The sequence below is a fragment of the Balaenoptera acutorostrata genome, chromosome 8 (assembly GCF_949987535.1).
Source record: "Balaenoptera acutorostrata chromosome 8, mBalAcu1.1, whole genome shotgun sequence".
NCBI classification, from domain to species: Eukaryota; Metazoa; Chordata; class Mammalia; order Artiodactyla; family Balaenopteridae; genus Balaenoptera; species Balaenoptera acutorostrata.
The window spans coordinates 108,253,805-108,274,232 of record NC_080071.1 but is presented as its reverse complement, the minus strand read 5'-3'; the positions used below and the strand labels follow the sequence as shown (position 1 = coordinate 108,274,232).

General features: G+C 48.6%; 1 protein-coding gene and 1 non-coding gene across 3 annotated transcripts in view; one reads left to right on the top strand and one right to left on the bottom strand.

The window, feature by feature from the left end:
* The window catches only part of CLASP1 (cytoplasmic linker associated protein 1), a 264,971-nt gene that overhangs the window by 170,615 nt on the left and 73,928 nt on the right, over positions 1 to 20,428 (bottom strand). For both annotated transcript variants that reach the window (XM_057550862.1, XM_057550863.1), the window contains 4 exons: positions 6,921 to 6,999; positions 5,387 to 5,490; positions 4,479 to 4,570; positions 2,365 to 2,440 (listed from right to left, as the gene is read on the bottom strand). In XM_057550862.1, the coding sequence (XP_057406845.1) occupies positions 2,365 to 2,440; positions 4,479 to 4,570; positions 5,387 to 5,490; positions 6,921 to 6,999 (351 nt within the window). The remainder of the gene's footprint in view (positions 1 to 2,364; positions 2,441 to 4,478; positions 4,571 to 5,386; positions 5,491 to 6,920; positions 7,000 to 20,428) is intronic.
* On the top strand, positions 7,553 to 7,678 carry LOC114236211 (U4atac minor spliceosomal RNA). The gene has a single exon (XR_003622199.1). It is a non-coding gene; the product is annotated as a U4atac minor spliceosomal RNA (small nuclear RNA).

The window sequence follows — 20,428 nt, the reverse complement described above, 5'->3', positions numbered from 1 at the left end:
CATTCAGACCAGTATCAAAGGACTCACAGCCTCTGGAGCAGGACTGTTTGCAGGGCTCAACACACACACACACACACACACACACACACACACACACACACACACACACACAGACTCACTCACTCACTCACTCACTCACTCACCCCCGCAGAGGACTGAGAGCTGGATGGAAGCCGACCACAAGGTCGGGGGTCCAGTGCAGTGACAGCACCAGCAAAACACACAACTGTCCTCTCCGGCCTGAGGCATCCATGGCTAAGGGGGGAACACCGCGCAAGTAGCCATGGGGAGTCTACTCAGTCCTAAGGCCACTGGAAGGCAGTCCTGGGGCGATAAAGAGGAGACAGGGGCAGTCCTGACCCTCAGGGTTCAGAGACCAGCAGGAAAGACTGACGAGAAAATGAAAATAAAGTCAGGAGCACAAGCACACGCGACATACACACGCACCCCGGAAGGAGGGATGATTAAGTGGGTTATTTAGCATCAGAGGAGCGGACGTGGAGCCCCCGGGTGCGGGGAGGTGAGGCCCGCGTGTCTGTGTCTGCACACACGCGCACACGTGCGGGGAAACGCTCCTAAGGACTCCTCGGATGCTCAGCGTGGGAAACTGGCCACAGGTGCTGCCACTCCGGACTGCTGACAGCCGCCCACTGAGCCCGGCCTCGTTCACCCCGGCACGCTGCCTCTCTGAGGCCGGCGGGGATACTCACATCACCTGTCAGGCCAGTGTAGGCACCCGAGTGAGGAACAAAGAGCCTCGACCAGCCCAGCTGGCTCTCCTGCTCTACCGAAGGGGCCACGTGGCAGCAGTGACAGCCTCAAGGAGTGACCCCCATAAAGGACTTTTTTCCACAGAAAACAAAGTGGAGACAAGACGTTAAGGGGGCAAAAAGGCAAAGTAGTCCATCTGGTAATTCAGAATCTTTTTTAAAAGTAGCTTCAGTTAGGGACTCCCCTGGCGGCCCAGTGGTTAGGATTCCACGCTTCCAATGTAGGGGGTGCAGGTTCGGTCCCCGGTCCGGGAACTAAGAGCCTGCCTGCCGCAGCACAGCCAAAAATTTTTAAAATACAAAGTAGCTTCAGTTATTTTTAAATTGATGCTGAACATAAAGTATGATCCAGGAAATAAAAATATCTAAAACTCAAATTTCCAACATCAGATACTTTCAGTGAAGGCTGGATAGAGGATGCACAGAAAGAAGAAAGTGGGTGCAGGCGAGGGAGACCAGGGACACAGCCCGGCAGCGAGCGAGAGAGAGGGAGGAGCGGCCGGCGATGGGAAAGGAGCACAGCAGAGCACCAAAGAGGGAGCGGGAAACACAACCGGAATCAACGGCAGAGATGAGGAGGGAGAAAGGATGAGAGAACGGGAGGCTCTGCGACCCAAGGGCCCTCGGAGCGGAGCTGGGGACAGTGGAGGGAGAGCAGCGTCGTCTACGGAGGGCACTTTAGCCATCGCCAGTCAAGACTGACAGTGAGATGCTGTCCACCAAGTACCGTCGACCCCTGAACACTGCGTGGGGAGGGGGGCCGCCAACCCTCCAGGCATCCACGGATCTGCCGTATCCAGACCACTGGGGGTCACGCAGTACCGCGGTGTTTCCCACTGAACACCCACCTACCGGTGCACCTGCGCACTCCGATCCCGTGCCGTTCACCGGGCAGGTGTACGTTTCTTTTGTAAGTTACTATTCCTATCTTCAGCCCCTTATCTAACCATGTGTGTGAGCCAACGTGACAGACAGGGCTCTGGGTGATAACCAGAACTGACCTGGGGGGGAACTGGCACTTCCGGGGCCCGGGCTGCCTGCTCACTGCTCACCAAAGGCCCACCCACCCACCCCGACACCAGGGAAGTGGTGCTTCGACGTTTTTGGGTTTTGTTTTACTTTACATAAAATAACATGCACAGGTCAGTCTGAGGTGTTTCCACAGTTATATACACCAATGTGGCCACCGCCAAGAACAAAACGTGGGCCCCCTCTGTCACCTCCGACAGGCCCCCGCAGGCCCTGTCCAGCCCACCTCTCCCACCCCAGAAGGGGTCCGCTGCTCCGCCATCAGCGTCGCTCCCTCCCAACGCCCACCCTCTAGCTGCAGAGATGGTGACCAGAGTGACCTTCCCTTGGAGGCTGGTCTGATGACATCACTTTACAGGCTAGTGAGGGCCCATCCCAACGTGGAGAGGAGGGCAAAGCGGGCCCACATCCATCAAAGACGCTGATAAATGCTACTGGGCACTAACGCGCATCACCTCAACCAACACCCGGAGCTCTAGAGAGAGAAATAAAGTCCCACCCAGAACCAAAATGCACCCTCACTGTCTACAGCCAATGATTTCTCTTTCTCACTAAATACACTCACCTGGCTGTTTGGATCTCCGAGCAGGTTACATATGTGTGGCACGATCTTGCTTAGTGTTAAGGTATGTGCTCCAGAGCTGAAAACAAAAGCAGTGCTTTACTGTTGGTGGGAAGACAGGAAAGCACGCTGCCTCTCCGCCCTCTCACCCCTTCCTTCCCTCCCTCCCGGGGCCCATCGCCACCTCCCACCAAGGCTCGCCCCTTACCCTTCCCCCTCTGCTTCTAAACTAAACGCACACCCGCACGGCCCCTCCGCGCAGAGTTCTAAACTGTGAGTGCCTCTCAGGACAAGCCCCCCCCTCCTCCACCGCCCCGCTCGGGTCCCTCCACCCGGCCCAGCCCTTCGCTGCCAGGCCGCGGCCGCAGCCTCGCCCACGTGGGGTCCTGCCGTCTTGACGCCACCATGCATCCAGCGGTGGTCCCTACTCTGGCCAACTCAGTGCCCTCAGCCACCCGCAGGCTCCCGGGGTCCTCCCCTAATCACCCTGCTGTGCGGCTCTCTGCCACACCAGACGTTCAGTTAATAACCGCTTGAAGACAGGCTGCGATAAACGGCTGAGAGGACGCCAGCTGAACGCTGCCCTGCTGGAGGAGAGCTCAGCCATCTCCAGCTGTTCACCGCCATGAACTAAACGCTGTCACAGACACCCTCCGCCAACAAGACTCTCCCTGATTCCTCCCTGAGTACTCTCTTAGGACAAATTCTTAGAAGCGGAACTACAGTAAGCAAAGGCTAGAGACATTTTTTAAAAGCTTCAGAGACCAGGGACTTCCCTGGAAGTCCAGTGGTTAAGACTCCGTGCTTCCACTGCAGGCGGCACAGGGTTCGATGCCTGGTTGGGGAACTAAGATGCTGCATGCCATGTGGTGCAGCCAAAAAAATAATAATAAATTTAAAAAAAAAAAAAAAAGCTTCAGAGACCAAATGGTCCCAAAAGGTCTAGCACATTAAGAGAGAAAAACTTATAAGGTAATATAAACGTTACAATCTCCATTTTGTTTTTAAAAATAATAAAACTCTAAAGGCTGGAACAAAATGCTACATGTTAACAGTGATTATCTGAAGGTGGCAGAATTATAGACGATAATCATTTTCTTCTTTATGTAAATTTTCTGTGACATACACAGCATTACTTTCGTAATCAGAAAAGGTGATTTGTAATTTTTAATTTTAAAAAAGGCTCTCCTACAAACAAGCACTTTAAAAAAATGTTCAACATCAACAGTCATTAGGGAAACACAAATTAAAACTGCAATGACACAGCACTACACGCATATCAAAATGGTTAAAATTAAAGACAGTGGTAACATTCAATGCTAGCGAGGAAATGAAGAAACTGAATCATTCATACACTGCTGGTGGGAATGCAAAATGATACAGACAACTCTGGAAAACAGTTTGGCAGTTTCTCTTCAAAGTAAAGATGAATTTACCAAATGACCCAGCAATTGTACTCTTGGGCACTGACCCAAGAGAAATGAAAACTTCTGTTCATGCAGAAACTGGTACATGTGTGTTCACAACAGCATTATTTGAAATAACCAAAATCTGGAAATATTCAAATGTCCTTGAACGGGTGAATGGTTAAACACACTATGATATGTCTATAGCAGGGAATTCTACTCATCAATAAAAAGGAACAAACTACTGTTCAGGCAACAAGATGTATGCAATCTCAAGGGAATTACGCTGCGGGGGGGGGGGGGGGGGGGAAGGTCGATCTCAAATGGTCACATTCTGTGTGATTCCATTCATAAAATAACAAAATTGCAGAGCTGAAGAGCACATGAGTGGCAGCATGGGGGCGCCTGGGGCGAGGTACGGGTCTGCAGCTTGAACATGGCAGTGAGTTACCCGGAGCTGCACCCGTGACAGAGCTACGCACACACGACACGTGTGCGTCCTGGAAGAACCTGAACTAGCTCTGTGGATCGTATCTACACCAACTTCCTGGTCTGGACCCTGCACTACAGACACGCAAGGCGACAGGTGGGTGCGCGGCACCTCCCAGGACGTTTCCCTACAACTTCCTGTAGATTCGTGATGATTTCAGAATTAACAGTTACAGGTGCGAAAGCTCAGCCGAGGACACCCTGAGGCCCCACCAGACTTACGCGTTGAGTGTGGCGACCAGGCAGAGACACGTGCCTTCCCGGGTGCGGAAGTTCTTGTGCTTGAAGCCTCCCAGCATCCGGTCCCACACGTACTGCAGGCGCAGAGGACGGGGGGGAGAGGAGAGAGGGCAGCTTCTGCAGCCCCGTCCAACGTGGGGCCCACGGGGGTCGGGGGGGGGGGGGGACACGTCGCAACAGGTGCCAAAGCCCTCCCCACCTCCAGCAGCTCATTTAACGCTCTCGAGAGCTTGCTGGAAAATAGTAACTTATGCTCATATGTCAGGTTAAAAACGGTCAAAACACATTCCTTTATACAATTGTGTTTAATTCTCCCGACAACCCTGAAAGGGAGGTGAAATTGTCCCCATTTTATGGGTGAGGAAAATGAGGCCCAAGGTCACATACTGACACTGCTCTCGCAGCTTGAACAGCTGTGCCCACCCCATCCACAAGCCAAACACCTGCTCAGCTTTTCAGGCCCATGCAGGCTTTACCTTTCCTGGGAAGGCTTTTCCTGACGCCTCCCCGCCCCGCCCCACCCCCCAACAATGGACAGCTGGACCCCTGTCTGTCCGTCCCAGCAGCCCCAGCTCACCAGCAGACAGGGACCAGGGTTGCAGCCAGGCCTCTGAGTGCCCCGACACCACAGCTGCCTCTTTTCAGAGATGCGCAGAGTCGGTTATGTAAACAAGCTCGACTCTAATGGCTCAAACCAAGCACTGGATACCCATGTTAAGTCCACTAACTTATTCAAAGGTATACCTTCTGCGGTTTATTGTTTAAATACCCTATGGGGGGAAGAGGGGCCAGATGAAGCACCACGAAAGTTTTCCTCTGAAGCCCACCGGCGCCCTGCGGGGACTCCCGCGCCCGCCCGCAGGCCCGGACCCCGCCCCGCCCCGCCTCACCTGGGGGTTGGCGGCCTGATCCATGATCTTCAGCAGCAGCGCCTGGTCTTGCTCCCTCACAGAGTCTTTAGCATCGCCCAGTCTGTCTATTAAACTTGGCAGCACTGGAAATTAAAATGCAAATTGATCAAATGAAAACCTGGTCTGGTGGCCTGTGGTCACCAACTGTGGATATTCCAATTAACAAGATATTTCAAACTCCTGGCCTAAACGATGCACATCACTCTAAACCCACCAACCCCTATAATTCTATTCTTCCTCCTCAGATCCATCCACGGGAGCTACTAGGCGAGTATGCAAAAATCCTTTGCATGGACACACTGTTTGTCTTCTTCCTTACCCCACCTTCCTCTAGGCAGCTCCCAGCATGTTTTTAAGCTGCTGAAATGCTATTAACATGGATGTCGACGGAAGACCTTGGCAGGAAAGAGTCAACACAAAAGGAAATCCAGGTTAGACAGAGGGGCTGCAGCGCATCTGCTGGGGGGGGGGTAGTGGGGAGGAGAGCTGGGGAGGAACAGGCATTATGGCTCAATCTGTTTTTACTTTTACATCACATCCACCCATGCTCATCAGACAGAATGCAGCTCTCCGCCCTTCCTCCGCATGGCTGGGGGCCGGCCATTGCTGCTGCTCCAAGGGCACCTGAGTGTCAGAGGTCAATTTTCTTTGCTTCTTCTGAAAGTCTATACACATTTCTTTTACAAGAGATAGCCCCGAACAATCAGCTAATTTCGGGGGAAATGGAACGCTACTAAAACATCAAATTCCTAAGAGGGATTTTTTATTTGCAGATAGGCGGTTTGTACCGGAGTGGGAAGAGCTCGTGACTTTATCTAAAGGTGCACACTGACCAGACGGTTAGCAGAAGAACAAATACATGTGTACCAATCGAAAGCGAGAAATTCTACAAGGAAACGCCTGCACAAACACAGACGCTTAGTGTTTGTACTGTCATCATCAAAGCCCAGAGCTCGGGAATTAAATCATCTCTTAATCTACGGAACGTGGGGTTATTTTTATTTCATTTTTCTGACTTTCTGTTCTCCCTTCAAAATAAGAGTGATCATTTACCACACACTTGAAATGACATCTACAACCAAAGTGAAAACAGTCATAGCAACAATAATCTGTTAACAATACAGCTGCATCGGATCTGCAGGACTGTCAAAGAGAGAAAGCGATGCCTCTCAAAGGGAAGGGTCAGGGACAAGGAGGGCTCGGTTGGCACCACAGCCTGATGGCTAATTGGAAGAAACCAAAGTAATAGTTGGTACTAGCACAGGGAGGTGGAAAAAGCCAGCAGAAAGGTATGCGGGTGGGGTGCCAGCAGGTGTGCGGAGGTGGCAGATCCGGCCACGCCCAGGAGGGGGGCGAGGGCAGCGGGGCAGCCGTGGCATCTAAAGATGCAGGAGGAGGTGGGGGCGGGCTGGGGGGCGGGGGACTAGAGGGTAAGGGTGCAAGGCGGGTACAGCCAAGTGAAGCTTTGGCGAGACCCAGCGAAGGCCGGGAGCTGGAGGAGGAGCGAGCTCACCTGTGCCGATCTGTGCCTTGAACCGATCCTGCAGCCGGGTGACCAGCGAGGACAGGATGTCCATGCCCAGGAGAACCACCTGCAACGGCAAACAGCGGGCCCCCGTCAGCGGCCGGCGGGGGGCGCGGCGCCCTCGCCCGCCGGCTCCCGGGGCGCCTCCGCATCTCTGGCTCAGACGCGGCCCGGGAGCCGGAGCGTGCGCCGACCCGCAGGGTTAAGCCGGGTGTCAGGAGGGGGGCCGCTTGCCGGAAAGGGCTGTTTACAGCGCTAACACGAAATAGTCGGTGGCAAGACACGAATCAAACCCCACCGCCTCGGCCTGAGTCCCGGGCGCCCGCCCCCGAGAGTGGGAGAGCGCGCTGCGGCCCCGCCCCCTGCAGGCCCCGCCCCGGCGGAGAGCACATATGCATATCAGCTCGCAGCTGGCGCGTGGCCTTCTGGGTAACACTGAGCGGCCCCTTTGCGACCTTCCGAAGCCTCCGAAAACGAGGAGTTGATGGTGAGCTTCGGGAGCTGAGATCAGCAGAGGTGCGCCGGCTGCCGGGCGGCTGCGGCGGAATGCGCGGGTTAGTCGCCACAAGCCTACCCGCTGTTGGCGCCAGCTGCTCGGGGCGCGGGCAGCGACGGCACTAACCATCCTTTTCTTGGGGTTGCGCTACTGTCCGATGAGCGTGTAGCGAGGGCAGTACTGCTAACGCCTATACAACACACTCGCACCAAGTAGAGTTCTGCTTTACCTCGGTGCAATTTTTGGAAAAAAGAATTCTCTCTTTTTCCACGATGTAAACATTCAAAAGCAGTCTTTTCCCAGCAGCGTAAATGCGGCTATGAAATTACTTTCTGTTACAAGAGGGTGCTAACAGCTTCAAAAGGGCTTAAGTTTCTTTGTTTCTTTTCTCCGCGGGCCCTACAAACTTTGTTGCCATTTGCTAGCAGATCATTATGAGTCCTTGCAACTCCCTGCCCCTGCGTTTTGCTACTGATAAAAGCGAAAATTTTTTAATTTTCGCTGGTCAGCTTCAAGTCCACTGCTTCGAAACAAAGTAATTAAAATTTGCCCACTTGTCACCACAGTACATGCACTGTCCTTGCAAGGGATTGGCAATGTGAAAATGTTAAAACGCAGGTCTTAACATTTTTTTTATAGAAAGAGCTGTTTGATAGGTTTGTGTCTGTAATGGTACGGTGGAATGGAAAACACTTTAAAATAATGACTTATGAGCTACAGACGACTAGGTATCAGGCTTTAACTTCCTTCCAAAGAATACAACATAGATGTAGAGGGGGACAATTACCCATAAGACAAGAAAAGCCTCAGAAACGGTATTTCAACCAGATGAGCAAGGTTAACATCAACAACCATACATCACATTGGAAGTACGTATGCTTCATATGTGATTAAAAGGTCTGTGATCGTTTGCTTAAAAACTCACAAACCCACATCAGATCCCAATAGAGAGACATCCTCCAAGATACCTAATCAGTACACTTAAAAACAATCCAAGTCGTCAAAGACAAGGGAAGTCAAATCGTCACAACCAAAAGGAGCCTAGGAGACACAATAATTAAGTGGAGTGTCCTATCCTGAGTGGGATCCTGGGATTGATAAGGACGTCAGATAAAACTTACTTAAGACCTGAACAAACTACGGACATTAGTTAATAATAATCTACCACTATTTCTTTATTGAGTTTAAGAAATACACCGCACCAGTGTTAGAGGTTAATGATATATGATGGGATTTTTCTATCAATCCAAAACTGTTCTAAAAATTTAAGTTTATTTTACAAAAAGAGCAGTCTCTCAATTATTTGGAACTGGCTTTTTCCTGATGAAATCCTAAGCCTCTCTCTGGATGCACTACTGCTTGGAGGTGGGAGTGTTCCTCGTGGCAGAATTATTAATACCTGCCTTCAGTATAATCCCTCAAGCCTGAGCTGCAAGAGGACTATGGCCTTTCCAGATATGCCAGCCCATGTCGGTTTACCTACCCGTGGAATTTGGGGGAAACAGACTTTAAAGCTTTTCCAGGATGAAGGTTTGCTAGCAGGTCCAACCAGGGCAGCCCTGGCTAAATCCTAGACAGCAACGTTCCCCACAAGTCCCACCCAGAGACACTGGGGAGTCCCGAGACCGTCCGGGCAGACGAGGCTGACTGATGCAGCCGAGCTCCAGAGAACCAGGCGCGGAGAGGCTGGCGCACAGTCCAGGCCCCCTGCCAGCAGCATCAACCACCGCACACGCTTGTCCAGTTCTCCCTTAGCCACAGCCCCGGTGGGGCAGGAAAGGAATCGCTACCGCACATGTTTATCTTCACAGCTCAGGCCCTTCTCTGTTTCCCTAGTGAAGAGAGGGATAAATCAATAAAGTCATTGCCCACAAGACCACTCTAATTAGGAGCCGTGAAGCCTCTCTGTGCCTCAGTTTTCTGACCTGTTAAATGGGGGAAACAGTAACAGCTACCTTCTAGGTCACTGTGTATATACATGAAGTGCTTGAAATAGTGCTCGGTGCAGGGAAAGGGCCAGACCACTCACCTGCTGGCTGTTAGCACCAGAGCACTGTCACGGCCCCTGCCAGAGGAAATAGGTACTGATTCAGGTCAGGGGAGGCCACGCCTATGAGTCCTGGGGACAGGGACGGGGCTGGCTTCCCCAAGGAGGCTTCCCAGAAGGGGTTTCACTGCACGAGGCTAGAAGCTTTGAAGACCTAGCCTCACACCAAAGGAAGAGAAGACCTCCCAGCAGAGAGAGGAGCACATGCGGGTGGGAGGAGGGGAACAGGTGCGAGGAGGGGCAAGGGAGGAAGCTCTGGAAGGGCCTCAGCTAGGTCTTGAACACAGTGGGGGAGCCACCGAAGAGCTGGAACCTAAAGCGGGAGTGACAGGGCCCTGTGCCCACCATGGGGAAGATGGCCAGGAGAGAGGGGACAGAGGCAGAGAGACGGTCAGGCTCACACCACCCACTCTGCCCGTAGTTTTCACTAGGCCGTCAACTCTGCATGACCCTTGAGCACCTCCTCCAATATTCTATTTAATTTTCTGAGTTTACGCTAGTGTCCCCAGCTAAACTCCTTGAAGGTAAGGAATACCATGCCTTGTATTTCCTCGAAATTTCTGTAACATATAGCACAATACCGGGTTCATGGTAAGTGATCAATAAGGCCCTACTTTATTGACTAGTGATGAATTAGTTTAGCACAGATGTGTTCTCAAGGTCCAACACAGTTCCTTTACCCTGTAACTTTTAAAAGATGCTTTTAAAAGGAGGTAATAAAGGCTAAGTAACTCAGACCACCCCTCATGCTAAAAACAACTACAAATGCTGGATATCATGTAAAAGAACATCTTGGAAACATCAGAGAACTAAGAAGGCACAGAAGAGCTACCGGCTCACAAAATATAAGAAAACTAAAATCCAGAGAGATGAGCCTACAGCAAACGGTCTACTTTTGCCCTAGGGCTATTTATACACTGGGACGGGGCAACCAAGACACTGAGGATTGATTACTTGTGACAACCACTTGGATCTAGAACATGCACTCCAGAGCCCTCAAAGACTAGTGGCCCAGATAACCCCCTATACCTTGGGTTGGAAATCCAAATGGCTATACACTTGGAGAGTGAAGTGGAAATAAAACAGCCTCCAGATGTACTGCAGGCCAGCTTCCAAGAATCTGGGTGACCCAGAAAAATGCCAATCCCTCACAGCAGATAGAAATGATCTTATTAGACTGCTGGTGCCCTAAAGCCCCTGGCAGATAAAAACACAAATCATTTCTGGATGGAGAGTATATAATCCTCGTCTAGTCCTCAATTTACTTCTGTAGACAATTCTCAAATACAATGTCCAAAACACAACCAAAGACAACCAGGTACACAGGACAACTATAAATGAAAACTAGCAGAAACAAAGATCCATATGAACTATGCGTATGAGAATAATTAGAAACAGATGTTAAAACAACAATTCTTACTATGTATAAGAAAACAAAACACATGATTAAAATTGGGGAGAGAGAAATCCAAAATTAAGTACCCGATGGATGGGCTTAAAAACACACTAGATATAGATGAAGGGAGAAGTAAACAGGAAACAGTCTGCAGAAAAAAATCCAGAATGAAGCCCAGAGAGACGAAAGGATGGAAAGTTCAAAAGAAGAGGTAAAAGACCAAGGATAGAGAAAAATAGAACTAACATAAGTTGAAAAGGAGATCAAAAGGAGAGGTCAGCAACGCTGGGCAAGAAGCAATAGCAGACACCCATCTGGGTCACTACTATCCCCCCAAAAAACAGAAACAGAGAACAGAAAACAAGTGTGGGTGAAGATGTGGGGAAACTGGGACTCTTGAGCGTTCACTGCTGGTAGGAATACACAGTGGTATTCGTGGGAAACGGTGTGCAGGTCCCCCAAATTAAACACAGAATCACCGTATGATCCAACAATTCTACTTCTGGCTATAAACCCAAAAGGAGTGAAAGCAGGGATTCCAACAGATACTTGTACACTCGCTCTGAGCGACATTATTCACAACAGCTAAAAGGTAGAAAGAGCCAAATTTTGATCCAAGTATCAAACCAAGCATCACACTTGATGAAATACTGCAAGTTTTCCCTTTGATATGGGGAACAGGACAAAAATATCCATTCTGCAATATTTTTTCAACACTGGTCCTAGCTAAAGCTTTATGGCAAGAAAAAAAATTAAAGGTATAAAACTCATAGAGAAGAAGCTAAATTGTCATTACTAATGGAGATTGTAAGTAGAAAATCCAGAAGATCTACAGGTATATTATAAAATAAGTAAGTTTTGCAAGACTGATTAATACAAAGTCAGTGTACCTCCCCACCCCCTGCAAAAAATCAATTACATTTCTATACCAACAACAAGCCAAAAAAGGAAATCTGAAATGTTTCCATTTTTAATTGCATAAAAATTAACACCTAGGAATAAATCTAGCCAAAATAAATCTCTACCCCAAAAGCTATGGAATGATTAAAAAAAAAAAAGACAGAAAAATTAAAGATGACCAAAATAAACAGAGAGAAGCTACAGACTGAAATACTCAGTATTGCAAAATTTCCATTTTCCCCAAATTGATCTACACATAAAATTCCACTCAAAATCCCAACTATAATTTTTCTTTAGGAAGTTCACAAGTTGATTCCAAAATCTATGTGGAAATGCAAATGGCAGGACACAAGGTGGTGAAACTCGCTCCCATGGGATATCAAGATTTATTATAAGACAGCAAGAATGTGCTATCGGCTCAAGAGAAGACAAATATAGCAACAGAACAGAATAAAGAAACAGACTCATGCACATGTGGGCACCTTCTTCAAGACAAAGTGTGTACTACAGAGGAGTGACAACCCTGGGCCCACTGAGTATCTATCTAGAATAAAAAAGAAACTACTTTCTCACCCCATTCGTAAAGATGAACTCCTGGTATAGATGTAAGTGTGGAAAACAAAACAATGAAGCTTTTAGCAAATGACACAGGAAAACAGCTGCATGATCCCACGATAGGAGAAAGTATCAGGACGCAGTAAACATAAACCATTAAAAGAAACAGTGATGCACTGGACCAAATTAAAATTAAGAACTGTGGTATACCAAAACACCCTAAGAAAGTAAAAGGCAAGTCACACTGGAAAGAGATATTTATAAAACAAATAAGCAACAACAGGCTTGATTCTAGAAAATATACAGATCATCTACAAGCCCAATCAACAGGCAACCCAGTAGAAAAATGGGCAAAATACTTGAACAGGCCCTTCACAAAAGATATCAATGTTCATAAGTACATGAAAAGTTGTTCAACCTCCATGACTCATCAGAGAAACATAAACTAAAATACAATGACACACTGCTGCATACTCCTTGAATGGCTAAAATTAAAGACCAACAAGACCAAGTGTTGACAAGAACGTGTTACCACGGAAACTTGGGCTGGTAGGAATGTAAACTGGTACAACCAACACTTCAGAAAACATCTTGGCATATCTCCCAAATTTGGAGATACAGCTATTCCACTGCTAGGAATATGCCCAACAGAAATGCATGCACGTGTACAACAGGAGAAATGCACAAAAATGCTCAGAGCAGCCCCATTCATAATAGCCAAAAACTAGAAATCCATATGTCCATCTACTGTAGAATGTGAAAGTTGTGGTTTTCATGCCAAGGAACACAATAATCAATCAAAATAAATGAATCAAAGCTGCACTCAACAGCACAGATAAATCTATAATCATGAGTGAAAAAGCCTGTATATACACTTTTGTAGGAGTCCAACAACAAGCAAACATAAACTATAATTTTAAGGTGCATATTTAGATGATAAAACTAAAAAAGAAAAGAGAGTGATACCATACAAGACAGGAGAGTGGTAACTTCGGGGAGTGCTGGCAATGTTCCAGTTCTTGTCCCGAGTAGCAATTAAAGAGCTGTTAGTTTTACAACTGATTAAACTGTGTATTTGCATTTTATGCCCTTTCTAAATACAGCTCGCAATTTTTTTAAAGGTTTTAAAAACCAGAAAAGTGGGAGTGACCCTGGACCACTCGACCTATATATAAGTCTGTGACAAGTGGCTTGGACCTCGTCTCTGCCTTACTTATTTTCTAAACTACAAGTCAAGGCACCAAAATGGAACCAACCACAGTTCTCTCTCCACGGTATAACATCTGCTCAATGATCAAAGAAAGGAATTCTAAATCCTTTTCCCCAAAAAATGTCCATAAGGGACAAGCTAGGTTGGAGGAACAGGTCACTTCTTGAGCCTAGGAAGACCAGACTGGCTGGAATAAAAATAATATTTTGCATTCATATTGTATTTTATTGTTTTTAAGGCACTTCTGGATGAATCTGAATAATCTCACAACAACCTGAGATGTAGAACATACTACCCTTATTTTGCAAGCGAGGAAAATTCAAAAGAGAGGTAGAGAGACTTAACCAAGGTCATAAAGTTTGGATAGTGATGGAACTGGAGGCGGGTAGGGGTGAGGGAGCCTCTTGACTTGATCAAGGCTATTCTCAGCACAGCAAAATCACAGTATCACAAAACCCCACCTTTTAGCCCTCCTCACCTCTCTCTAGCTAGCTGAAGACCTTGGGCAGGTCACATTTCTTCTCTGCCACTACCAGATAAAGCCGGTCTCAGTTCCAAACGTCTCTGATGCTCTGATAATGCCCAAAACAGGAAAAGTCCAAGGGTGCTGTGAGTACAGATCCAGGCTTGAATCCCAGCTCTGCCGCGTCTACTGCCCAACCGAGCTGCTCCGTCTCCAGGATTCACGTGCTTCATCAGTAAAGTCAGAATAATAACACCTTTCCCTCAAAGAGTACACAGGAGCGTTAAGAGTTTTAACAAAATGGCTGGCATACATACAGTAGGCACTCGGTAAGTGTTTGTTCCCTTCTTTATGAGAGCAGCACTTTCAAAAAATCAAAAATGAAAAAGCACAGCCTACTGAGCAAAGAGAGGAACAGTCCGAGGGGGCACAACCCCAAAGATGAAAGTGAGGGCGCCTGAAATCTCATCACCCAACTGTCAACATCCTGATGACTGTCCCTCAAGACATCGCGCATGTACACGTGTGCACGTGTGTGTGCTGTGAGTTCTACAGAAACGGTTCGTATGCCATGGAAATCGCCCCAGATCTATACATACAGATCTCCGCCCCATTTTCAATGGCTGGATGATACCCCATTGTGTGCAGGCACCATAATCACTGAACCGAGCCGCCAAGCCCCTACCCACAGTCATTATCTTAATCAACACTGTGATGGGTACACACTTCCGCACGTGTGCGCTCATCTCCTCAGGGCAAGTTCTGAGAAAGCACACACACTGTACACCTGACTAGCATTATTTTTACCATAATGCGCTAGGTGCCCCATGGGGCCACAGGCTGCTGGCTCTATATATTTTTTTGTCATTTTAAGACTCTACACTGCAACCTTATTAAGTAAGGAGGAAATTAATTAGTACTCTTACAACGCACTCACTTTCAATCCCAAGAATAAGAGCACAACACAGATACCCCAGAAGAGTGTGACAAAGTCGGTGACCCTGTGCGTTCATGTGAGACAGCAGAACCATTCACCCAAGCATGCTGTCCTTCACAGCTTCAACCAGCAACTCCTGGGACACTCGTGCCAACCAGATGCCTCTGGGCCGCTGACTTTTTAAATCCCTCTTCCGGAATGGCCTCCGGAGACACTTTTTGAGCCACAAAAGTCTGTTAAAATATAAGTACTTAATGTGAGATTAATGGGACTCACGAAGTGATAGGCTTGTTACCTGTTGTTGCCCATACACCAGGGTCTTACCATTAGAAAGGATCATCCGTCATCAAACCACTTCATTTCACACGCGAGCAGCAACAGGCCCAGCGAGCCCAGGAGGCCGGGGTTGAACACGGTGCGAGGCAGAGTCAGTAACCTTTGTTCAAAGATCTGGACCAGCCCCAAACAATGTTCAGCAGTGACAGGAATGTCCCAGATTGGTGCTGTCCAAATCAGCAGCCACTAACCACACATGGCTACTGAGCAAGTGAAATGTGGCTCGTGTGAATGGGAAAAAAAATCTTAAATTTTGCTTAAACCATCGAGCTCCTTAATGTAACTTTCAACAGCCGCACGGGGCTCAAGGCCACCGTGCCATCCAGCGCAGCTCTAGACCCACAGCTGCAAGCTCAAGCAGGGAGAGATGAGGCAGCCCCTAACCACGGAAACCCGGACTCCTCGGGAAGCCCTGCTCACACGACACCAGGTGGGAACTGAGGCCAGCGTGGCCAGATGGCCAGATTTTAAACACGGGCAACTTTTTGAATGAATTTAAAGGACTGGGGAGCCCAAAAACACATTTCGTGGGTGGAATCCAGCCAAAGACCCCTCAATCTGCAGCCTCCCTCCTCCAGACACATCTCATAAATGTGAGATCAGGCACCAAAGCATTCATGGTTGCCCAAGGGATTAAACAAAGACCCAAGTCTTTCCACGTGGGCTTTTAAAATTCTCCCAATATGCTTCTAAGCTGACCTCCCCGCTCCTCTCCTCCAGCCAGCCAGCCAGCCAGGCCTATGGGGTCTCCTAAGAGCCCCCCATCCCACTCCCCTCCCGGCCCTCTACTTCACGGGCACTCCACACCTCTCTCCAACAAGACCACAGACCCCTCGAAGCGGGGCGGTCCTAACACAGCCCCTCTCATCCCCAAGCACTTCCCCAGGGGCAGCACACGGGTGGGTGTTGGCGGCTGGGGGGGCTCATGGGGAAAATTAACCGTTACCTTGCACATATTCTCCGTATTATCTCATTGAATCCTCACAATACCCTGTACCAAGCACCGCACCTATAAGCATCCCCACCTCCCAGCTAAGGAAACAGGCAACTGGGCAAGACCACTCAGCTAGTACATGGCTCCAATAACATTCATTACTCCACAAGTCTTCCAAAAGGGCAAGGCAAGAACACTAAGTTTGTAAGGACACTCCCCAAACCGAAATCGCTCTCGTGTGCACCTTCCCCAGAGAACCCTTGGCCTACTGGATGCCCTTCTGGCAAAAAAGTGGGCATCACTCTTAAGAGCCAAGAAGTGCTAATAATCCAAATGCCCATCAACTGATGACGAGAGAAACAAAATGTGGTACATCCACACAATCAAATACCATTCAACGGTAAAGAGGAACAAACTAGTACTGATACACGCTATAATATTCATGAACCTTGAATACAGAATAAAGAAATCAGACATAAAAGACTACCTACTCTATGATCCCATTTATACGAAATGCTCAGAAAAGGCAAATCTACAGAGACAGGAAGTAGAGAAACGGTCGCCTACAACTGCAGGTGGGGGTGGGGAATGCCTGCAGACGGAGGCAAGGCATCTTTCAGAGTGATGGGCAAACGCTCTAACACTGGATTGCAGTGATGGCTGTACAACTCCGTAAATTTACTAAAAAATAACTGAACTGTACGGTTAACAGGTAAATTATACCTCAATAAAGCTGTAAAAAAAAAAAAAAATCAGTTACTTGTTTTAAAAGAACTCTACTCTGATCTTTCTGGTGACCGGACCGTGGAAGAAGAATTCATTACACCTGCCAAAGGTAGGTATTTGTTATCTATCAATCCGGAAACGATCCTGAAATGGTGCCTGTGGCAGAAGGAAGCAAGGCCAACAGCCGGGTCGGGAGCTAGGTTGTGACGGGGAGCAGTGCAGCCTGCGTGGGCCAAGAGGCCCATCGGCGCTGCGGAGAACCCTCCCAAGAGCCCGCAGTCCACACACGTCAATGCGCTCTGTGGGCCAGTCATCGCCCCCAGTTCTCCCGGGTGTGCCAGCTCTCACTGACGCGGGTCCCTGCCTGAAGCCCTGGGCTTTCGCTCTGTGTCACTCTCGTGCCTCTCAAGGCTCACTTCAAGCATCACTCGCTCCGGCGCCCTCCCGCCTATACCCACTAGCCCGGGACGGAAGGCGGTATGTCCCGCACACCCACCACACACTGCTCTTGTAGCGGTTGCGACCTCTGGTTTGTTAAACCATCTGTTTCTCTAGTGCCTAAAGCCTAGCTTGAGCGCTCCCTAGAGGCAGGTTCCGTATCTCCATCATTTCTGAATCATCAGCATCGACCATGATGCCAGCAAATTTGGAGGAAGTGGCTGGGGGTGCCAGGGTAAGACAGCGAATAATGTGAATGGTACGAGCTTCGCGCTCCAGTCAACAACCACAGACACAATGGCCGACAGCAAAGCACCGTCACTTTGCCCTGTTTGGATCCTTACTTCCACCCCGGGCTCCCTTCCGTCTATTCTCACCACACGACCAGAATGTCCGTCTAAAAGTTAAGTCATACCATGTCCTCTGTTGAAAACCCGCCAATGGCTCCATGTTGTGCAAGAACTGGTCTCCCCGACGGCCGCCCCCTCCCCTCACTGGCCTCCCAGCTCCTCCCTCTCCGTGCCAGACACTCTCTCTGCCTGGAATGCCCTTCCGCAAGGCTGCCAGCCGGCCCGTCCCAGCATCCCACCCAGTCTCTGTCCCAGTGCCAGGTTCTCGGCCAGGCCCGCTCCGACCACCCTACTGAATATCATGGGCGTGTATGCACGCCCTCGGCCCACTCGGCTTTACTTTTCTCCAAAGCACTTCTCACTTCCCAGTCGTCTATAAAACTCACTCAGTTGACTTGCTTATGGGTTCTTTCCCCCAGGTGGGAAGTAAGCCCCATGAAGAAAGGAATTTGTATCTAGTTACTCATTGCTAGAGTCCAGAACCTTATTTGTTGAACAAATGAATGAATCCCATCAATGTGCTTTATTTCTCACTTGGAAAATACTGCAGTGCCAGGGCCCACCCTGTGCCCACTACGAAGCCCACTCGGCTAAAAAGTGAAGGTGGCCTCAGCTGTGAGGAGTTTTACCTCACCCTGATGGGAAATGAGGGAACAACAGAACAGAAAGAAACCCTCCAGGTCCCACTTTTTAGGAAGCAAGCATCTTACTGCAGTAAAGGGGAAAGTGACAGTTAAAATGACATATTCCCAAGTCCCTCAGACTCCAAATTACGAAGTATTTCAGAGCTAGCCGAATTCCATCACACTCTGCTCAGGATGCTTCGCAAGAAAGATCTTGGGAATCAAAGCTTCCACAAGGCTAGGTATCTTAAGAACATTTTATGGAAAAATCAATTCACTGAACTGCACCAATCAGCAAAACTACTACCCACAGTGGCCGATGGCCATCCTGTCTGAACTCAAGGGGAAAGCTTTCAGGTCACTGTGATGGAGACAGGCAAGGTGTGAACCACACCCGGTCAGATGTGCAAACCGCACGGTTCAGGACAAGCCCAGCAGAATGCTCGATCTTCAGAAACCCAGTGTGGGGTGGGGTCGGGGTGGAGATCCAAGCGGCAGACAGAGAATAAAATACGTAGGCTTTGGAGTCAGACAAAACCGGGTTCAAAACACGGCACCGCCACGGCTACTAGCCATGGGCCCTCAAGAACGCTAACGTCTCAAAGTCCATGTATGCATCTGTAAAATGGGACACCTAATGCCCCCTTCTGCAGGCGACTGGGAGAATTACTGAAGCAATCAATTTCAACAACGTGCCACAGTGACCACACATAGTCAACGTGGCCCCGTCCTCCCCTTCGTTCCCAGGTAAGAACCAAGTCCGAGAGTATTCGCAAACGTTAAGGCAAGTGAAATAAACCAGACACAAAAGGACACATGTTGAATGACTCTAGATATAGGACATGCCCAGAAATGGCAGATCCTTAGAGACAGAAAGTAGAACAGTGTATGCTGTACACCTAAAACTAATATAATACTGTAAATCAACGATACTTCAATTAAAGAAAAACGGAGAGAAAGTAGTGCCTACCAGCGGCTGGTGGGAGGGGAAATGGGAAGTTATTGCTTAATGGATGCAGTTTGGGATGATGAAAAAGTTCTGGAGATGGATAGTGGTGATGGTTGAACAACACTGTGAATATACTTAAAGCTGCTAAGTTGTACAATTAAAAGCAGTTAAAAAGGTAAGTTTTATGTTATGTATATTTTAACACAATTTTTTTTTTTTAATTTTAAGAGTATGTGCAGGGCAAACCAAGGGACAAATCAAAAATAGAAGGCCTGTAGGTATGCGAGCTGTAAAATGGTTTACACCATCTGCAGTGTTTAATTTCCCCCCTGCAGTTGTTTCCTCACTACAGCGCTGGGTCCAAAATAGCATCGTCCCTATTGGTGCCGTGGCTGTGCCCACCACCGTCAAACCACAAGAAACCATTTTTCCTCTCAACCCTGTTAGAAGTGATATCTCCACCCACAAACATTCTAGCACTGAGAGGTAGAAGATCCCCAATTCATTCTAAAAGCTCGCAAAACTCTACAAAACTGGGCAAGGATCACATGCAAAGTTAAGGAAACTCATCCAATCCCACTAATAAGAGAGAAATCCAAAAACTTTATAGAGTCTGGAAGGAAACAAAGTTCAGAGCATCCTAAGAACTTAGAAATTTCATCCTGAGGTGTTGGGGAACCACTGAAAGATTTGAAAGTTTGGAAGAAAAAAGGGGATGGGATGGAAGGAGGACAGGGAGAAGGACAGGGGAGTGTGAAATGATATATTTGCAGTTTTGAAAGCTCATTTTTGCAAAGATGGGGAGCATGAATTGGAGGCAGGGAGGACTTTGGGTGCAACAAGGGCAGAGACTGCAGGCTTCTGGGCTGCGCAACAAAGCCGATGGTTGTGTCATACCCCGGGATGAGGCAGGGGGTACTGGGAGCAGGTCTGTGTGACAGCAGAAGGAGCTGAACTGTCTCTGACATGTTGAGCTCCGGGCCTGATGGGACATCAACACAGAAATATCCTGCAGGCACGTGTCTGCTATCTGAAGCCCAGGAGGGAAGTGTAGGGTGCAGATATGGGTCTGGGAACACATACAGGAATGAGAGTCGCCAGTGAGAACACGGAGCACGCAGAGGGAAGACTGAGGC